This window comes from Rhizophagus irregularis, chromosome 2 (genome assembly GCF_026210795.1).
Source record: "Rhizophagus irregularis chromosome 2, complete sequence".
NCBI lineage: Eukaryota > Fungi > Glomeromycota > Glomeromycetes > Glomerales > Glomeraceae > Rhizophagus > Rhizophagus irregularis.
Window position 1 is genome coordinate 6027873 of NC_089430.1, and position 23402 is coordinate 6051274.

The following is a 23402-nucleotide window of genomic DNA, read 5'->3' on the forward strand; positions in this document are numbered from 1 at the left end:
AGACGAATCGAATGGTAGTAAGATCGTCTTTCTAGGATCAATATTGACAGAGTTATTACACAAAAACCATTAATATTTTTTTAATTTCGGAAATTAATCTAGTGATTGGATTTCGACGTATTTTATACCATTAGAACCGTCTCATCAAGACGAATCGAATGGCGGTAAGATCATCTCTCTACGATTAATATTGGCGAAGTTACGATACAATAAAGTTTTAAGTATAATTCTGGCTAAAATTATGTTAATTTTTGGCCGGAATTATGATATACAAATATAAGAAATTTTTTATATAGTCACATCTCTTTATAATCACCAAATATGGACTGTCCCAAATGTGTGACTATAAAGAGAGTTGACTGTATCAGCTTCATTGGATAGGATGAATTTTAAAACTTTAAAAAACATTAATTCTAGGCGTGATAAACATGAAATTTTGGTGAGTTTTTAATAGATCTATTATTTAATGAAAATTTACTTACATTTCTTTTTTTTTTCATTTTTTTAGGTAACTAGTTTTCGGACCTTTGGATGTGTAAATTTCTTTTGTAGATATAATAGATAAATATTAGATAGGATATTAGATAAGATATTAGATAGGATATTAGATAGAATATTGCAATAATTATAATAAATACAATTTATACAAATTTCGGAATAAAATCATAGACCTATCAGTATACAATACATATAATGATCATACAAGTATCATACAGGTATTATTGAAGTATATAGATACCGATATGAGTATGATATCTATACAATATTTTCATGATATTTATAAACCGATATGTAACTTATATGTAATTTATATGTAACTATCTCTTCCATTAATCGGTGCCATATCGGGATTACTAATCCGGAGATATCAGAATACGATATATGGATTATCAGGTGATTATCAGGTGACTGATATATTACCGATATTCCATCATTTGACCAGTGATTCGTATAGGATATTTTTGATAAATAGAGATTTTTTTTTGAGATTTCTAAGTGTTCGTATGGGAAGAGTTCATATGGAATATTTTGATAAAGATTTTCTAAGAGTTCGTATGGAAAGAGTTTATATAGGATATTTTAATAGAGATTTTTTTTGTGAAATTTTTTAGGGTTCGTATAAGATATATCTTTGATTGATAGAGATTTCTTTTTTGTAAAATTTTTTAGGGTTCGTATAGATAATGTTTTTGATAGAAAATTTTTTTTTTGAGATTTTCTAAGATTTGTATAGAAAATAGATTTTTTTTTTGAAATTTTCTAAGAATTTGTATGAGATATTTTTAATAGAGAATTTTTTTAGAATTTGAACATTAAATAAAAAATAATATACTTTTTATTAAATTTATATTAAATAAATTAATATTATTAAACAATTTTAAAAAAATTTAGGTCTCTGAAAGTCAAAATAAAATTTAATACAAATTTAAAAGGTCACTATATATAAGGTAAAATTATGAGACGAGTAAATTTGAAATTTTCAGTTTCTGGAGATGCGATATTTATCTATTATATCTATTATTAACTAATTAAAATTCGGTCTGATCTTTATGCACGTGACCTGATCTTAACATGCATATAAATTACCAAACTCGAGTTTGTTTATTTTTCAAAAAATATACATGCTCTTTCTTTTCTGTTTTTTCTTACTCACTTTACATTTTACAGATATATTAATTATTGTATTTTTGTCATTAAATTTATTGTACTGGCTATATTTTATTTTATAATATTAACTTTATCACTTTTTAATATTACTAATGTAACGTTATATTTCTTTTATTTTATATTACTAATGTTATTCTTTTTTTTTATATTTTACTAACATCATCACGTATTTTTCTTTTTTTTTATCAAACTCTTCATAATACTAACTTTGTATTTGTACTTTACTATGATTACTAACTTTTATATTTACACTTTACTATTTATTAAATATTACTAACTTTATCAGTTATATTCTAACATCTGTTTTCAAATATTACATCATTTTGTAGTATAAAGTATTTAAAAAAAGATTATGAATGGTTTTTATTTAAATAAAAACACCATGTATTTTATTGTTTGTAGAGTTTATAATTTTAATAAATATTATAATGTGCTGTAATAAATTTTATTATTAGTTATGTGATTACTACCATAAATTAACCCATAAATTGACCATAAATTGACCATCGATTGACCATAAATTGACCATTAATTGACCATAAGTTAACCATCGATTGACCATAAGTTGACCATCAATTGACCACAAATTGACCATCAATTGACCATAAATTGACCGCCAATCAGTCACCAATCGGTCACCAATCAGTCACCAATCCGTCACCAACCGGTCACCAATCTGACACCAATCTGACACCAATCGGTCACCAATTTGATACCAATCGGTATATCAATCCATTATCAATCGGACTACCCAGTTGGTGTCAGATTTTGGCAGAAATCAGATGCCAATCGGGCAGCCCGATTGGTATCTGATTGAGGCAATCAGTTACCAATCAGGCACAAATCAGATACCCGATTGATGACTGATTGATAACTGATTTGACACTTTTTGACCTGTGTGAAAAGGAAGCTCTAGTACTTGGTGTCGACTACATAACAGAAGAGGAGGCAAAGAACTGGATCAGTCCAAATGCACGTAAATCCCACTAGTTAAATGAAGAGCTACCGGGTAAATTTCATATACCTGATAGCCCTATTATTTATTTTCGATTTTAATCTGAATGGGAGCTGATCAGTCCACCTGATTTGTGACCAGTTCTCGGCACAGATCAGGTATAAGTCATGTGACTTTTGGGTCAAGCAGCATTGGGTAAGTGTAATATGAATATCGAAAGAATTTTAGCAATCTGATATCTCTCTTAATCCTTACCGAACTGTCTATAATATCAGTTGCATATTTGCTACATCGAAACCTGATTTCTTATTATTCTTATTATTTATTTATTTTATATACATTATTTATTTATTTATTTATTTATTTAAACGTATATTTTTTATTTCATTATTATACATAAATTACATTTATTTATCCTATTTTATCTATCTACATTATGTTGTTAATGGTTTGGAACATTGTTCCAGTTAGTTCGATTCCAGAAAATAACTACAGTCAAACTTCGATATACTGATACTGTCGGGACAGGAAAAAAGTATCGGTACATTGAAACATCGGTACATATATATTATCTGTAAATTATAATGCGGGCCAAAATCTAATTTTAGCTCGCACTATGCTTAATTCCGAAAAACCAAAAAAATATGATTTTGCCAGACGCTCGAATTATAAGTTTACAATTTTTTTAACTCGAGCCAAACCAGCCCAAATTAAAACCAGTGTAACCTAAATTATTGGTACATCTTTATTATACGTTACTATAAAGGGACAAAGAAAGAGTATCGTTACATGTTACATCGCGAAACTATATATAATATCGGTACAACAAGGTTTTTTTATTAATTATGAAATGGGATAATTGAAATTTATCGGTATAGACCATTTATCGGTATATAGAATATCGGTACATCGAGGTTTGACTGTATTCAATTCTTTCGAAATGGTGTCCAGAATCTACAAAAGAAATAAAGTTTCGTTATAGAGAAATAAAGAAAAAAAGAAAAACTCAATCTTGAAGCTTTACCTTCGAACTTTCACTTTTTAGGTCCCAGGTTTCCATATAGAAAAGAAAAATAAACTTTAGCAAACGTTTGTTAAAAACAAAATAAAAAAAATGACATTTTGAATTGTCACTTTCGAAATGTTTGAAAGGAAACTGGGACCTAAAAAATAAAATAAATAAATGTTAGTATAACATTTGTTAGAAGAAAGTAAAAAAAATTTGAAGTATTACCTTCGAAATTCTGCGTTCAGAAAGTTGAAAACCTACAAAAAGAGAAAACAAAATGTTGAAACATTAGTCAACATTTCGTTTAAATAAATATAAAAAAAAACAATAGTCTTCGAAGTTTTACCTTAATGGCGGTTGGGTTCCTACAAAAAGAATAAAAATGAAACATTAGTACGTTTCATTAATAAAATATAAAAAAAATAAATCTTTTTGAAATTTCAACTTTGAAATGGGAACGCTTCGACTTCCTGATCCTAAAAAAAGACACGAAACATTAGTACCTTTTCGCTAAAACAAAAATAAAAAACAAAAAAATAAAATGATAAAGAATAACTTCGAAATTCCATCCAATAGAGTTTCAGAGAGCTGAATACCTACAAAAGAAAAACTGAAACGTTAGTAACATTTTGCTGAAATAAATCAAAAAGATAAAATAAAATAAAAAATAAAATAAAAAATCAATGTTACCTTCGAAATAGCACTGGTCAAAATTGATGCTATCGGGTACATATCGGGTACCTATATATCAGTGACTAATCAGATACATATCGGACATTTATTACATATCGGGTACCCGATATGTAACATATCAAATATGCCTAAAAATCGGATTTCCGATATCTAAACGATTAGTCACCGATATGTAACACTGAATCAATCTTACACATATCGGGTACCGATATGCAAAATATTTATTTATTGTATTTGTATTATATAATTCAAAGAGGTACAGTCAACTCTCTTTATAGTCACACATTTGGGACAGTCCATATTTGGTGATTATAAAGAGATATGACTATATAAAAAATTTCTTATATTAGTATATCATAATTCTGGCCAAAAATTAACATAATTTTAGCCAAAATTATACTCAAAACTTTATTGTATCGTAACTCTGCCAATATTCCAATATTAATTGTAGAGAGATGATCTTACCGCCATTCGATTTGTCTTGATGAGACGGTTCTAATGGTATAAAATACGTCGAAATCCAATCACTAGATTAATTTCCAAAATTAAAAAATATTAAATGGTTTTTAAGTAGTAACTCCGTCAATATTGATCACAGAGAGATGAGCTTACCACCATTCGATTCGTCTTGATGAGGAGATTCCAACGAGCTATTAATCGTCTTTTTACAATCACTAGGTACTGAGAAATTTAGCAAAATGTTAAATGGCGCAGTAAACGTAAATCAAGAAATATAATAATGCCGATGTTTAACATTTTGTTGAATAACTCGTCAGCCAGTGATCGGAAAAGGATAAAACTTTTGGCTGTGTCAGAATGTTCTTTTCCATGCTTGGGAGGAGTCGCAGGGTATCTCGGCTGCTTCCAAATTATGTAGCCCATCTACTAATTCTTTCCCTAATACTACTTCTCCACAACAACACAACTCTTCTTTGGCGTCAGTTTCTCAGGATTCCTGGATTTCTTGGATATCCTCTTCTATAATTCGGGGTGGATCTTGGATCTCGCACTTGGATTTTCTGCGCCGCTTAACAGTTCAACCTCTTAGGATTTCTTTCTGGTAACGGACTGGATTTTTGGATGTTGGATAGTTGACTCACACTGGCCTTCGGGTAAAGTTGGGGTATGCGTAAGGTTGCTTGCCGAAACCTAGGGGTTTAGGCAAGATGGCGTTTTGCCGAAAAGCGAAATTCTGCTGAAACTATATTAAAGTTATATTAAAAAACTGGCGAAACTTTGGAGAAAGGCGAAACTGCCAAAACTTATTATAAATGCCGAAACTGCCGAAACTCTGCCAAAACTATAATAAATCTATAGTAAAATTTTGACGAAACTAATCGTAGGATTTTGAGGAGGTTTAGACAAGCAACCTTAGGTATGCGATTCTGTAATAGTTCAGTTTTTCTTTGCTTTAAATTTTTTTAGTTTAGATTTCTTTACTTGTATGAGTCGTGAAGCTACTCTTTTTATTTTTTATTAGTTTATTTTCTTATTTTTGTAATATTGTTCGATTACTTTTCGAAGTCTAAAGTATAAATAAAAGATAAAGTCATAAGACTGTTTGCACAGGAAAAGGATAAAACTACCACCATTCGATTCGTCTCAGTGAGACGATTCTAACAAGCTATGATACATCTTTGTACGATTATTAGATGCCAAGTTATTTAATATATTTTTTATATAACTGTAATTATAAACAGTTCTTTTTAATATAAGATTTTTGAGGATAGGTGTGATAGTGACTATAGATAGATTGTGACTATATAGGATAGTTTTTAATAATAAAGTGTTTTGAACATTCAACTGGTGTGACTATATAGTAGAATGTGACTATAACGGGAGTGACTATAGAGGGAGTTGACTGTATATTAAAATTATTACTAAAAAAAGTATTTTAATATTAAAGATAATCGTTTATTCATATAAAACCCCTTATTTTCAATTTTTTTTTATTTTTTCTGATATCACGAATAACTGACGAAAATATTAAAAATATACATATTTTATTTTAAAATTAATTGGATTGAATGTTCAAATTAATCTTACATACAACTTTATTTTAATCAATTCGTATAAATGCCAATTGATAAGAATAACCTAATAAAAGTATTTAATCATAATATTTAATTATTTTTATGTTTTTTTACCCCCCTTTTTTTGCTTTTTTTGTTTTTTTTATTTTTATTTTTTTATTTTCATATTCATCGTTATGATATTCGTCACTTTCTTCATCTTGATCAGTATTATAATCATATGTTGGAATTTCATTTGTTGAATGATTAAATCTTTTAAGAGCCTCGTCAGTCAGACACCAATTTGGTGTATCCACTGGAGGCATACTTGTTGTTGTTTTACATCTTTGAACTCTTTTAATTTTTAGAATTCGAGGTTTTTTCCTCAGTTTTTCAACGGTCAGATCAATCCGATCATGTAATAAACGCTGAAGCTTTAATAAATAATTACTATTGATAAATAAAATAAAAAAAATAATCATAAATATATAGTACATACTGCAGAAGAACGCCACCATGTTTTATATATATGAATTGACATTGTCTTTTCTTTAACAGCAGATTCTTCACCAATTATATCATTTTCTTCATCAGAATCAGTTTCCTCCCACTCCTCTGAATGATAACCAGATTCCTTAAGAATTCGTACAAGCTCCTTCTCCGGGTATCTACGAATGTATTTATCATTATTTTCTATTAAATAGTTTGCCGCTTGAGCTCTTCTTTTTTTTTCTATAATAATAAATAATTATAAAATTAAATAAAATTAACTAAATTCCCACTTCATATTAATAAAATGGTTACTAACGTCCATAGTTCTTGAATTCTTCTTTAATCTCCTCCTATCCATTTTCACTTTGTCGTCTCCTTGCTTCTTTATATTGCTTACATGATGGCGTGAACGCCAACGTCCATGTAACATCTTTAAGATGTCACTATTCGAAACATTATACTTTTTGTTGACTAACTTATAAAGCGGTGGAAGTAATTTTGTAATTATATTTTCTTTTTGTTCAAGCCACGTACGATCACTATCGATCTCATATATATCCTTAAATTCAGAATCTATCCAGATAAAGACTTCTTTCTATAAATAATAAATAAACGTAAATATTTGGGAAAATTCAATGACAGATAATAAAAAAATACTTACTTTAATTGTTCGATACATATTTTGATTCAAATGAATAGCATTGTCTGACAAGGACGAAGATGAATAGGTAGAAGATGATGAGGAAGATGAGGAGGTAGATTCTTGATCACTATCCATCATTGCCTACTTTGATTGCTTTGATTAAGAAGAGGAATTTGTGAAAAAAGATTTGTGAGCAAATTTATAGATTTCGAAGTTGTTGAGATTTGACTACGCGAATGAGTAATGCGAGATACACGAATGAGTGACGTGAGATATGCGAACTTGATTTTGAAGAACTGCATGCGAATTTGATCTAAAAGAATAATTAAACGTTTATTTTATCTTACCAAAAACGCGAAACTGATTTTGAAATAGGAATTAAACGCGAAACTAATCTTAATCTTAAGGAAAAATTGAACGTGTATCTGATCCTAAAAGAAAGGTTGAACACGAAATTGAAGAATTGAACGCGAACTTGTTCTTGATCCTAAAAAAGTGATTGAAGAACCTGATTTTGGAAAAATTGAATTGATAATTTTTTTGAAAATTTTTTAATAAGCGTACTTCATTTAAGTAATTGTAACCTTAACTTTCTTAGCTATTTCATAAAATACAAAATGAATAATAAAAAAAGTAAAATTGAAACCTTTAACTCCGTGTCTGATTTAGTAAAACACAAAAAAAGTAAAATTGAAACCTCTACCTCTGTTTCTGATTTAGTAAAACCCAGGAAAAGTAAAATTGAAACTTCTGCCTCCGTGTCTGATTTAATAAAATCCAAAAAAACTAAAATTGAAATCTCTACCTCTGTATCTGATTTAATAAAATCTAAAACGGCCAATTCAATAAAATTAAAAAAACCAAAAATGGCCGATTTAATAAAACCCAGAAAAAGGTATTTGTATCCATACCATTGTATTCGTTGTGACGGCACAGAGGTTGATTTTCGCACTCAAGAAAATCATACAAATGATGAAAGTTTGTGGAACTCAGAGGATACTAGGAAAAATCAGGAAGATACTATTACAGCGAGAAAACAAAAAAGATTAATCATTATTCAAGATGTAAACCTTACAAAAAAGCGAAAAAGGGCATCAAGTTCTAATCTTGATTCTTCCCAACATAATAGTGGCTTTAATCGTTTCAATGAAGATACTGATTCATTCCAACCAAATAATAATGAAAACATACATACATTATTTTCATCATCACCATTATTGCCAAATCCTTCTTATTTTCATGTTCCAGCACCTGATGAAAATAAGAATAACGATGAATATATATATTACAATGAAGAAGAAGAAAATGATGATAATGAGGATGATGGTGATGAGGATGACAGTGATGAGGATGACGGCGATGAGGATGATGGCGATGAGAATAATGGTGCTGAAAATAATGGTGGTGAAGATGAAGGTGATTATAATGAAGAAGAAGATGATGATGATGATGGAGATGATGAGGAGGAGGAGGAGGATATAGAAGAATTTTTTTCATCTCCTGAAATTGGTAATGATGAAGTATTTGTGATGGAAAGTTTAAATGATTCTATAGAAACCAAAATTATTCTATGGGTATTCAAATTTCAACAAAGATTTAGACTTCCAGATATAGCACTTGAAGTATTAATAAAATTCTTACATATTGTACTTACTCGTTTAGATAAATCACAATTTAAAAATTTTCCAGCATCCTTATATCTTGCAAAAAAAATGTTAAATATCTTTCAACCAAAAATGCAGTTAGCTGTATGCAACAATTGTCATAAATTGTATAATGTTAGAAATATTGTTGAATACAAAGAAGAAGGAAAAGCTGCTATTGCAAATTGCCTACATGAAGAATTCCCAGATAATCCAGTACCTAGTCGTCGTAATAAATGCAACAATCCACTTTCTATTCTTAAAAAAAGAAAGGGTAAAATAATTGCTGTACCTCGTATGATTTACCCTAAACCAAGTATTCGTCAGCAATTAAGTATGTTATACCAACGACCTGGGTTTGAAGATATGCTGGAATTATCAGGAATTCAAAGAGGAGGGGTTAATACCTATTCAGATATTTATGATGGTAAGGTATGGAAAACTTTCCCATTTAATGGTGATACCTTCTTTACACCAGAAACTGCGACAACACACCTGGGCCTTCTCTTTAATCTTGATTGGTTTCAACCTTTCACCTATACTCAACACAGTGCTGGTGCTATTTACGCGTCTATCTGTAATCTTCCGAGAACAGAAAGGAATAAACCCGAAAATATTATTTACTTAGGTTTTTTGCCAGGACTGAAAGAAGTAGGGTTGGAACGTATTAACCATTATTTAGCCCCTATTGTGGATGAGCTTTTAGAACTCTGGAAGGGCTGGAGAGTTCCAAAGACCTACCAATATACTGAAGGTTTAGACATAAAAGTTGCATTAATTATTGGATCATCAGATACACCAGCAACACGAAAGTTATTTGGGCATGGCTCAGCAGTAATGAAATGTCATAGGTGTGAAAAGCGTAGTACTTATAGTGAAGTTTATAAAAAAACTCATTATGGAGGAATGCAAGAATATGATAAATGGATAACAAATCCCATAAATCCTTCATTACATAGGCAATATGCTCATGAATGGTTGCAATGCAATTCGAAGTCCTCCAGAGATACACATTTTAAAGAACATGGTGTAAGGTGGAGCGAGTTGCTTCGCTTACCATATATGGATCCCATAAGATTTGCCGTGGTGGATCCAATGCATTGTTTTTTTCTAGGTATAGCAAAATGGATAATCAAATCCATTTTCATTAATCAAAATAAGTTAAGCATGGAGCAACTTCGAATTGCACAAAAGAGACTGGATTATATTGAATTACCTTCTGATATCGGTAGAATCCCCCAAAGATTGCAATTGGAAATGAAGGTTTTTCAAATTTAACTGCTGATCAATGAAAAACCTTTATTATGATTTATTCCACGCCTATACTATGGGACATGCTAGATAATAATGATAGAAAAATCTTAGGACATTTTGTTCGAGCATGTAATCTTTTAGTAGCAAGATTTATTACAGAAGATGATCTGAGAGAAGCGCAAGAGAGGTTGAAGGACATGGCTCACCTTATAGAAAGAACATATGAGCCAGAATTTATAACAAGCAACATATACCTTGCACTTTATATTTCCGACTGTTACCGTGACTATGGTTTCATATATAGTTTTTGGCTTTTTCCATATGAGAGACTTAATGGATATATTGGTAAGATGTTTGTTGTTATGTTAATATTTTTTAAAAATAAAGAATACAAATAAATCTATTATTATTATCCAGGATCATACCCTAATAGTAATCGACAAATAGAGCCTGAACTTATGCGAATCGTTCTTAAGAATACTTTAATAGATTATCATTTATCTTATAAATGGTCATCTGGTCTTCTAAAAAAATCTCTTAGTCTTATTATGCCAAAACAAGCTGTGGGTAGTTTGGCATTTACGGCAGAAAAGGATGAGTTACAACACTTTTTGTCCATGAGACATAATACATCTACGTTTTCCAAAATATATGGTACTGAGAAATTACCGGGTCAAATGCTTAATCCTTCGTGTTTCAAAGTTATGATACCTTTAGAATTGCGTAGATTTCTATGTGAATGGTATTCTATATTATATGAAAAAGAACAAAATAAAGTATTAGGATTTATGGACCTGGTAATTGATCAACACGTAAGATTACAAATTGGTGCTGAAATATTTGGATCTATGATTTCGGGTCATCAAGAAAAAAATGTAACTATTCTTGCAAAATGGAAAGCGTCTAATGATGATTCAGTTGATATATACCCAGGAGATGTTCAATATTATTTTGAACATACACTTAGATTACCTGAAGGACCAAGAAAACATCTTTTAGCATATGTTAAGTGGTATAAAAGTGCACCTTCCTCTGATATCCGGTTTAAACATAGATTCATAGAACCAGAGATATCAAATACCGAACTATGGCAAGCTGAATACTTTCAGGAAGGTTGTGATTCAATAATAGCTGTTCATAGAATACTATGTAGAGCTACAAAATTCAAAAGTGTGTGCGTAGGAAAAAGGAAATATTTGTCAATAATACCATTAAATAGAAAATTTAATTTATAGATTTCTTTAAAAATTAACATTTCATTGTATTACATTCGATAATAAAGGTAATACGGTCATACAGAATACAATAATAAAATTTCCTTTTATAATAATTAAAATTGATCATCACACCAAAATCATAAATTGCTAAATTTGTTAAGTGACAATATTAAATTTTGCTCGTAGACAAAGTCAAAATTAACCTTATATAGAATAAAGATCTACCGATGATTAATTCGCGATTAATATTTAATTATGCAAACGCAAATTTTTACAATTACTTTACAATTAAAATTGATTGTATGCAAATCATGTACGAAATACATTAACATTATTAAATAACAATCATTGGTATCATACCACACCGATAATCGGTCGGTGTCGGTCATAATTGTATTTGTAAAAAAATAAAATTTAAACAAAGACTGATTTAATAAATTTATAAATTTTTTTCTCGTGACGTTCACTCAACTTGCAAGGAGAATATTTAATTTATTTACGCTGGATATATTATAGTTCTTAAAATTGTTTTCTGTATAATGAATTTAATGATATAATACTTGTATCATTTAATTGTGTAATACCTGTATCAATCAAACATATCAATTTAATTGATTACTTTAAAACTGATTTTTTTAAGAGTATACAAAATTATTTCTCTGATTCGTAATACAGAAATAATAGAAATAATCACAATTAAGATCAAATTATATTATGATTATGCGCAGAAAAGTGGTATATTTTTTTACATAAATAAGGCAATTATCGAATTTTTTTTATTTATCTTTTTAACCCAATTTTTCATCATAATAAATCAATCTTTTTAACCCAATTTTTTATCACAATAAATCAATTTTTTATTTATAATAAATGGCCAACCTTAATATTTTAAACGTCAACATAAATAACGTACTTTCCAACTGGCCGTTCGATGCCACCAGGGCATTAATTAGGTAAATTTGTATAACTGATAAATCTTACAATAAAAAAAAATGGAAAGTTAAAATGGTAACTTTATTTATACTAATTAGATACTGGCGCTTGTACCATAATGTTTTCAAGGATCGTTCGATCCGAGATCATTCAATAATATGGGCAAAAATAGCTAGGAGAATAAGCAACAATTATAACTTTATTGTCACCCAAAATCAATGCCGCAATAAATGGAGGGCATTGAAGAGAGGTGAATCTTTTACCATTTGTAATTAATTTGTGAATATTAGTAAATACTTTATTAATATATTTAATTAATAATAGGTTTCGAAAATTTGACTAGGATTAATAATGGTTTGTATATTTGAGGTTAACGTTAAATTTCTTAACCAATTCACATAAAACCAATTTTATTTATTTTAGGGAATCCTGATGGTCACCCGATCCACTCTCCCAACAATTACGATATTCGCTTTTTTAATGAATTAAGCGATGAATTCTGGCTGCAAACTAGTAATTGATTCGATTTTAATTATGATACTTTGTATATATTACTGATTCATTAAATTTATATTTACATTTTTTTCTTTTTATTTTAGACAGGTTACGCAGGGCGTACCTGCAGCAGAGAGTAGATCGATGGACCTATAGGTATAGGGAACGATGTCGGCGTCATTCCTGAAGCCGTAGCAGCAGCAGCAACAGCAGCAGCAGCAGCAGCAGTAGCAGCGATCGGAGGAGGAGAAGAAGAAATAGAAGAAGAAGAAATAGAAGAAGAAGAAATAGGAATTAAGGTAAATACTAATTAATCATGAATTTATAATTAGATGGATATATATCACTAATGCGTAAAACTATAATCTTATTCCATGAATTTTGTGAAAAATAGACCCTCCCTTCCTTTTGTTTTCCCTTCCCTTCCTTTCCCCTTCCCCTTCCCCTTCACTTTCGTTTCCCCTTTACCTTTCGTTCTCCCCTTTCCCTTCCCCTTCCCTTTCGTTTTCCCCTTTACCTTTCGTTCTCCCCTTCCCCTTCCCCTTCCCTTCCCTTTCGTTTTCCCCTTCCCCTTCCCTTACCTTTCGTTTCCCCTTTCCCTTCCCCTTTTTCTTCCCTCCTGAAATCGTCATTTTTAATCTTTTATTTTAGTTTATTATTTTTATTATATTTTTTATTATAATAATAAACAATATTCTTATATCAAATTTTCTTATTTTTTAATATAATATTGTTAATTGGTTTTTGATTTTTGAACTTATAAAAAACAACTGATAAATATAAAAGCTATGCGGGTAAACAAAAATGATAATTCTTAATCTTCATTATTATGCCATCTAGAATCTATATAATTAAAACATTTAGTCTGTATAAATAAATTATAATTGCGACCATCGCCCGTGATCTATTATAAGCTTATTAATCAATTAATACCCGATGCAAAGCAGCGGCTAAATTTATTCATATTGGATATTGGATGTATATCACGTATGATTATTCAATCAGATTATTTTGAAATATAAATTTATCAACGTAATTTTATTTATGTCACGTCGATGTTGTTTAAGATAATAAAAAAATTAATTCTGTAATATTTAAAAATATTAAAAATGATATAAAATTATATACATAAATAAAAAAAATTCTCAATAATCATTAATAAGTTCGTCCAATAAATAATTACATCAATAATATTATAAATCAACTTAATTCTCCAATAACAGATAATCATCATTGTTATTGATATATTAACCAATTAGGATCATTATGATTACATGCATGTGATATCTAAAAATAGATAAAATCGTGTGATTGTTTTTTTGTTTATTTTCAATTCTTTTCTTATTAAAACTTACAAAAATGTACCATTCAAAAGAAAAGAATAAAAGAAAGGAAATAATATGCCCACCTACCCACATACAAAAAAGAGAAAAGCTGATTTAAAATAAATAGTGAAGCTGTTAAGCAAGGTATGAAAATAGGATATACACGTATTTTTCATATCTTTCTTTACAATATGTTGTGGTTTGAGTCCTTCTTTGTGGTATAAATGTGAATATATTTTTCAACGGCCATGTATCTATTGCTTGTTAAATATATTTGCAATTTCTTGTCTTTCTTTGTTAGACTGTGGTATTACAATATGAAGTGTGAATATATTTTTCAACGGCCATGTATCTATTGCTTGTTAAATATATTTGCAATTTCTTTTGTAATATTTGCTTTAGCCTGGAGGAAAATGTTATGAAATAGGGCTGGATATTTTATGACATTTTCTGCCTTCCAATTACTTTGTCCGGGGTAGCCTGACAATTTGTCGTTGTCCGTCAGTTGTAGCAACCAGCATTTTTTTACAATATTATGATTTTAAGAAACAAAACTTTTTCAAAAATTTAATAAAGAAAGAACTAACTTAAAAATATTATTTTATTATTCTTTACAAAATGCTGGCGCTGGAGTTATTTTTTCTCTCACTTATCAAATCCCAACATGTCCAAAGACTAATCATGTAGTACGCTGTGGTCTGGAACACCCGAGGTTTTTGACTACCTAGGGATGAAGTTGTAGGGTACTCCTGCCCGATAGGCTAGCCTCCTCTGACTTAGGGTCTCATTAATCGGGAGAAGAGGTGGTTCCTAAGTACCTTCCACATCAAGAGCGGACATTTTTTGATACTGTACATCAAGGCTAAGGTTGCTTGTCTAAACCTCTTCAAAATCCTACAATTAGTTTTGTCAAAATTTTACTATAGATTTATTATAGTTTAGGCAGAGTTTCGGCAGTTTCGGCATTTATAATAAGTTTCGGCAGTTTCACCTTTCTCTAAAGTTTCGCCAGTTTTTTAATATAACTTTAATATAGTTTCGGCAGAATTTCGCTTTTCGGCGAAACACCATCTTGCCTAAACCCCTAGGTTTCGGCAAGCAACCTTAATCAAGGCGGTAATCCTATATCTGCGAATTCAAGAAAAAAAAATCTAAATCAAAAGAATTTGGAACCAACACATGTCAAGGTAATTTAAGCATTCTTTTTAAAAAAATTTAATCAAAGATTAATTTGGTTTATATACAGTAAACCCAAGGAAAAAGAAGATATAATGTATTTTCAGAAGAATATGATAGTAACGCATATCAAGGTAACTTAAATATTTATTTTTTATTTTATTAAAAAAATATAATAACAAGATCTATTTTCTCTTTAAATAGCAAACTTCGAAAAAAAGAGGTGGAATAAAACTGGAATAAATATAAAGGTATATTTTTTACTAATTTTTATTTATATTATTAATATTTTTTTTAACACTCTTTCTTTTTTCTAATCTAACGTTTGTTTCTACTAATACTACTAAACATACTAACATTTTCTATCCATTTTATTTTTCTTTTTTTTTATTAACATTTTCTAATACCATTCCTTTTCTTTAACAATTTCGTTTAACATTATTCATACTAATATCTTTATTACTAAAATACTTTACTATTTCTATTTCTTTCTTTTAAATATTAAACAGATAAAAATATGCAGCAAATAAGTGAACACATTATTTTACACATAATTCTAATTTTTTATACAGCTAGAATAATTTTTATGATTTTTTGTAATTTTATTTATTTGTAATTAATTAACAATTAAATAAATAAATTAATATTATAATTGAATTTAAATTATAAATTTATTAGCATTCATATTATTGCATTAAATAAATATTATTTTTGATATGCGTTCAATAATAAAATCAGTAAATTATAGCTATTAGCCTATTAAGCCTATTAGGTATACTTCGGACATGTATATCGGCACTATCTGATAAATGTACGATATCTATCCGATATTTTACTATAATATATCGGGTATCTGATAAATCTATGATATGTGATTGATATTTGACTACCCGATATGTATAAGATATGTACATGATGTTTACAATATATGTCACCGATTTTCTACATTTTTACTATACTTATCAGGCACCCGATATATGTAGTATTGTTAAATATCATACACATATATCACATATATTGCACACATATCGGGTACCCGATATGTACCCGATAACCTTGATTTTGACCAGTGTAGGTCTAGGATCAGCTCCTTTAGTATTCTGGACCTACAAAAAATAAGAACGAACGTTAACTAACGTTTGTTAAATAACATTAATAAAAAAAAGACTTTTGAAGGAAATACCTTCAAAATGGAGTCCAGCAGCGTCCTAACTTACAAAAAATAAAAGAAAAACGAATATTAGTATAACGTCCGTTAAAAAATAAAAAAAATCATTTCAAAATTTTACCTTCGAAATGGAATCCGGTGACATCTTAGATCTACAAAAAATCAAAACAAATATTAGTTAATGTTCGTTAAATAAAAATAAAATAAAGTTTTTCAAAGTTTTACCTTCAAAATGCCGTCTGGGAAGCCATGAACTTACAAAAAGAGAAAATCGAAACGTTAGTCAACATTTCGTTTAAATAAAAAACAAAGAAATAAATTAATAAGCCAAAGTTACCTTCAAAATGCGCATCTTCGGTATTCCAGAATAACAAAAAATAAGAACGAACGGGATCTGGAATCTATAAATAAAAGAAAATAGAAGGTTAGTACATATCTACACGCCTTCTATTTAAATTAAAGTTTTTTTATAACTTACCAGTTATAAATGGTATCCAAAATCTATAAAAAATATTATATTGGTATTTCTTATACACGTATGTGTAATTCCTGACCATCTACAAAAGAAAAAATGAAATGTTAGTAGCCATTTCATTAAAAGAAATTAAATAAATTAAGGAAAAAAAATATATTACGTTTACCGTATCAAAATCTGCACCTAAAAAGAGCCATTCTTCTCTTTATTGCTAGAAAGCTAAAAAAAAGGAAGAAAACGAACTGTTAGTAAAGTTCGGCAAGTTAAAGACCATTAAAAAACATTTTTACTTACCGAGATCCCAAGTCTAAACTCCAAGAAGACCAAAAAAACTGCCTAAAAAAAAGAAAAAAAGAACTGTTAGTAACAGTTCATTTTAAAAGTAAAAATTAAGGAAAAAAAATTATTACTGAAATCAAAAATATGAAAGAACCGTTCGCTATCAGGACCTAAAGGAGGGAAAAAGTCATAAATTAGTATAAATACAAAACAAAAGAAAAATATACAATACACGAAAAATAAACTTACCGATTCTTTAAAATTTTACCCGAAATCTAAAATAAAAAAAAAACGTAAGCTTTTAAAATTGAAACAAAAAAGCAAAAGGAAAAAACTCTTTGACTTACCTATTCTTGTAAATTGCCGGTAAGGTTGAAACTACTCTAGAATTCCGATTCTAAAATAAAATGAAAAATTAACTTTTTTTAAAAAAGCTTATTTCAACCTGTTTGGAACTTATCCAGGACTCTGAAATTAAAGTTTATAGTCTTGAAAATAGTTCAAAAATATACTTAGGGCTCTAAAATCCAAGTCTTCAGAGCCAGTTTAAAAAAACGCTAAAGAAGCATTTTTTAAAGGAGTCTCAATTGCCCGCTTTAAAAATGAAAATAAAAGGTGATGATAACCTTTATTTGGTTAGAGGGCATTCATAACCATAATTTTATTATTGTTGGAACTGAAACTGCAGGACATATATTAGAGATGATTTATAATGTCCCAAACATTAATATTTCCAAAATTCGTTTCGAAATTCAACTTCGAAACTTTACCATAAAGAAGAAGAAAAAAAAAAATTCCAAAACTTACTTTATTTAAGCTATTAATAAAGTCTAAATTCGGCTAGTAGAAAATAGACAGGATCAGTGATCTCCCAAAAATATATCGTTAACTAAACTTTAAAATAAGAATTTTTCTTAAAATCATGTGATGCTTAATTTCGACAAAGTATTTTTTTAAACGTGAAAACATAAATAATGGGGATTTATCAGGTGATCTTATAAAAACTCAGAATTTACCTGATTATTATTCTTTGTAGGTATCAGGTACTGTAAGTTAAATACCATATGATATATAAACAATAATCAATTATATGATAATAACCTGATATAACTTATCAAGTTTCAGGCAAATATCGATTCCTAATTTATCCTGATACTTGTTCTGAAACTTGATAACCTGAAATTTCTTTATTCGACTAGTGTCCAGATAGCGAATTAAAACATGGGGAGCAAGATTGCAAAAACATTGGAAAGAATTAGATCTAGGTGTTGAGCCATTTGAAGCTAATGATCTAGATGGATGCCTAACACTTTTCCATGATCTTGAACTAAATGATCCAGAGGCAGTTCGCCTACCAACATTAAAAGAGTTAGAGAAATATAAAAAGATATCAGAGCCTAAAGCTGGCCCTAAACTTAGAACACAAGCTCATAGGAATGATAAATCTAAGAATTTGATTAATAAAGAATTTGAGTGCTTAGGAGAAATTACTGATGAACAAGAAAGAGACCTAGAATTTAGGGAGCAAGAAGAATTAGGCACGGCACTCAAAAGAAGAGCTATAGCAGTACATCGTGCAAAAGTTCACCAATCTTATCCTAATAATAGAAGTGATATATGAAAATTTTTAGAAAGCTGAAGAAAGCAATTCAGAGAATTACTTGAGAAAGAATTTGATAAGCGTAGGCAATTTAAGTTTGCTTTATGCTTACTAGCTAAATTTCTCCTAGATGATAAGCCTGGAAATGAAAACAAAAAAAGTTTGAGAAGTGATTGGTTATGAAATAAACAAATTATAGTTTACAATTGAGCTGAAATTGATGATTATTTAAGTGATGCTTTCAAACAAATAATATATCTGGTAGAAGAAAGAGGAGGTAAGTCTAATGCTTAAGTATCCATTGAGGAGGTAATTGTGCATCCTTTACAATTTGGAGTTCTTCTTTTACAAATGAGCATCTAGGAATATTGTAAAGCTTATAGAGAATAGGTTGATTTTCTTTTATCAAATAAGAATCAATTGTAAAAACTTCGGGAGACCAATTGCAATCGGTTGTCCTTCTTCTACCACCTTCTAATTCACTGGGTTCTAATAGATGCCGAACTTCAGTATAGCTAAGTAAAAGTGGTTTATTATAACCAACTGGTCTCCTATGTTCAACAGAAGGTCTAGCTATTATTTTTTTACCTTTTAATGCCTTCCCAGTAAAAAGTCATTGTATAAAAATCGTGCAGTTTTTGTTTTATTTTTGTAATAATTATCTAGTTTTTGTTTAGTATTTATATAATAAAATTGCTATGAATCGCCGGAGGCGATCATCGCCGGCATCACGTGATTTTTAATAATGTATAATTTGTCACCCCGCATCACACCCTCCTTGTTTCCGTTTTTACTATGTATTCTAGGTACTTAAAATTTTTTTAGTATGAAAAATCCTATTTGTCACCCTTATTTGTCACATCCTATAATTTCAGCTAAATTTTATAATTCCGGCCAAAATTGCCTTTTTGGAAACTTGAGTAATGTTACACAATCCAAAAAAAGGCAATTTTGTTTCTCATAAAAATCGAGAAAATGGGTTACACAAGATTCCAACAAAGGCAATTTCTATGTAGATCATTTAATTCCGGCCAAAATTAAAAAATCACGTGACGCTGGCGATGATCGCCGCTGGCGATAAATAGCAAACTCCTTTATATAATTGAATAAAATCGCATTTTTTCATAAAATTTAATCATATGATTATTGTAGGCTTTTTGTAACATTATTAATATTCTGACATTTAATATTAAATTAAATTTTATTTCGTAAACTTAAATGTGTGATTATTGTAGATTTTTTATAAAGTTATTAAATTCTAAATAGAAATTGTACAATTATTTTAATATGGATTTTTGAAATTTGTTTGAAATTTGTACTATTTATTTAATTCATGCAATTACTAATTACTTTCACCATTTGAAATTTTGAATCTATATCACTCTCACATCAACAAATTGCTCAACTAGCGTATTTTTGCAATATCTTTGTTATATGGTGAAAATTAATTAATGGAATATCATATTCTATATGTAAAAAATACACAAATTTAAAAATTAGAAAAATATGCTAAAATATTATATCAATATATATATATATAGTTTAAGAATCATAAACTTCGTATGTAGCCACGCTCAATTAAGGCAATGTATTAATAGACCTACACTAAAGATGACTTTAGCAAGGCTTTCTTTGAGAATTAAAGAAATTTCATATAATTTGCCAGCTGGTGGGATAGCTTATAACCTCTAACCTCAAGTCTGTTTATACTAATAAACCAGAATATTTGCATACTAATAAAAAGTATAGTTAAGGTACTTCAAAGAATGCCTAAAAAGAAAAAAACAAACACTCGTCGAACGATGTCAAATCGGGAATCAATCAGGTGACCGAATTCCACCTGATTGGTCCCTATTTTTTTAAAAAATTTTATCAATCGGTAAACCCGATTGCTGTCAAAAGATGGCGCAAAAGGAGGATACTCGGGTACCAATCAGGATATTCAATAGAGTATAATCGGGTATTAATAGTTACCAATAGGATATTTACTGGATATTTACTATTTGACATATCAGTATACCGATTGATAACTTTTTGATAAATTTATAACAATAAGAAATCTGCCGATTGCATACATTTTTATTTAAATTTATTTGATATTTTACAATAATTACATTTAATAATTTAAATTTATTAATTATTAAAAATACAAAATCAGAAATACTACTAATACTGAAATTTTATCTGGAATCCGGTATACAGGTTGGAGCAAATTCCCTACAAAAGAAATAAAAAAACATTAAAAAAAGTTTTTTAAAAAAAGTTTCAAAAGTTAAAACTTACTTATGGGATTCCGGTATATACATCTATCAGAGCCAATTCCCTATAATAGAATAATAAAAAAACGTTTATTACCGTTTTTTTAATAGTTTCAAAAAAAAATTTCTGAAACTTATTACTTATGGGATTCTATGGGATTCGTTATACCAATTCCCTATAATAGAACATTTAAAAAAAAAACGTTAAAAACGTTTTTTTAATAGTTTCGAAAAAATATTTTTCGAAACTTACCTATGGGATTCGTTATACCGATTCCCTATAAAAGAATTAAAAAAAAACGTTAACGTTTTTTTAATAGTTTTGAAAAAATATTTTTCGAAACTTACCCATGGGATTCGTTATACCGATTCCCTATAAAAGAATTAAAAAAAAACATTAACGTTTTTTTAATAGTTTCAAAAAAATATTTTTCGAAACTTATCTATGGGATTCGTTATACTGATTCCCTATAAAAGAATTAAAAAAAAATGTTAACGTTTTTTTAATAGTTTCGAAAAAATATTTTTCAAAACTTACCTATGGGATTCGTTATACCGATTCCCTATAATAGAATTAAAAAAAAACGTTAGTTAACATTTTTTTAAAAGTTTCGAAAAATATTTTCGAACTTATCTATAGGATTCATTATAACCGATTCCCTATAATAGAATAATAAAAAAGTATTAGTTAACATTTTTTTAAAAGTTTCGAAAAATAATTTTTGAAACTTATCTATGGAATTCGTTATAACCGATTCCCTATAATAGAATAATAAAAAAACGTTAGTTAACATTTTTTTAATAGTTTTGAAAAATAATTTTTCGAAACTTACCTATGGGATTCGTTATACCGATTCCCTATAATAGAATTAAAAAAAAACGTTAGTTAACGTTTTTTTAAAAGTTTCAAAAAATATTTTTCGAAACTTATCTATGGGATTCGTTATAACCAATTCCCTATAATAGAATAATAAAAAAACGTTAGTTAACGTTTTTTTAATAGTTTCGAAAAATAATTTTCGAAACTTACCTATGGGATTCGTTATAACCGATTCCCTATAATAGTGTATTAGAAAAAAAACGTTAAAAACATTTTTTAATAGTTTTGAAAAATTATTTTTCGAAACTTACCTATGGGATTCGTTCCTATAATTGAATATTAAAAAAATGTTTTAAAAAAACGTTAAAACATTTTTTAATAGTTTCAAAAAATTATTTTTCAAAACTAATCTATAGGATTCGTTATAACCAATTCCCTATAATTGTATATTAAAAAAAAAAGTTTCAAAATTTTTTTTCGAAACTCACCTATGGGATTCGTTATAACCAATTCCCTATAATTGAATATTAAAAAAAAACGTTTTAAAAAAATGTTAAAACATTTTTTAATAGATTCAAAAAATTATTTTTCGAAACTAACCTATAGGATTCGTTGTAACCGATTCCTTATATTTGAATAATAAAAAAAAACGTTAAAAACGTTTTTTAATAGTTTCGAAAAATTATTTTTCGAAACTAATCTATAGGATTCGTTATAACCGATTCCCTATAATTGTATATTAAAAAAAAGAGTTTCGAAAAATTATTTTTCAAAACTCACCTATGAAATTCGTTGTAACTGATTCCCTATAATAGTGTATTAGAAAAAAAACGTTAAAAACGTTTTTTAATAGTTTTGAAAAATTATTTTTCGAAACTAACCTATGGGATTCGTCCCTATAATTGAATATTAAAAAAAAACGTTTTAAAAAAATGTTAAAACGTTTTTTAATAGTTTCAAAAAATTATTTTTCGAAACTCACCTATGGGATTCGTTATAACCGATTCCCTATAATTAAATATTAAAAAAAAAGTGAGTTTCAAAAAATTATTTTTCAAAACTCACTTATGGGATTCATTATAACCGATTCCCTACAATAAAATGTTAAAAAAATGTTAAAAATCGTTTATTAATATCTTCAAATAAATGGTTTTTTCAGTTTAATAAAGTTTTGAAAGTAAATGTTTGAAACTTTTGTGGGATTCCGGTATCCAAATCGGAACCAATTTCCTAAAAAAAAAAATTTTTTTAAAAGTTTCAAAAGTAAATGTTTGAAAAAAATGTTAA

The 23402-nt window shown here is 28.4% G+C and overlaps 2 protein-coding genes across 2 annotated transcripts; one reads left to right on the forward strand and one right to left on the reverse strand.

Moving 5' to 3' along the window:
• Window positions 1-13123: 13123 nt before the first annotated feature.
• Window positions 13124-13646, reverse strand: OCT59_012609 (uncharacterized protein; the record flags this gene model as incomplete). Its single annotated transcript, XM_066134607.1, has 2 exons — window positions 13124-13320; window positions 13532-13646. The coding sequence occupies 2 exons, from the start codon at window positions 13644-13646 to the stop codon at window positions 13124-13126; spliced, it is 312 nt and encodes a 103-aa protein (XP_065989857.1).
• Window positions 13647-18411: 4765 nt separating this feature from the next.
• On the forward strand, window positions 18412-19058 carry OCT59_012610 (uncharacterized protein; the record flags this gene model as incomplete). Its single annotated transcript, XM_066134608.1, has 2 exons — window positions 18412-18426; window positions 18648-19058. The coding sequence occupies 2 exons, from the start codon at window positions 18412-18414 to the stop codon at window positions 19056-19058; spliced, it is 426 nt and encodes a 141-aa protein (XP_065989858.1).
• Between the last annotated feature and the right edge of the window lie 4344 nt (window positions 19059-23402).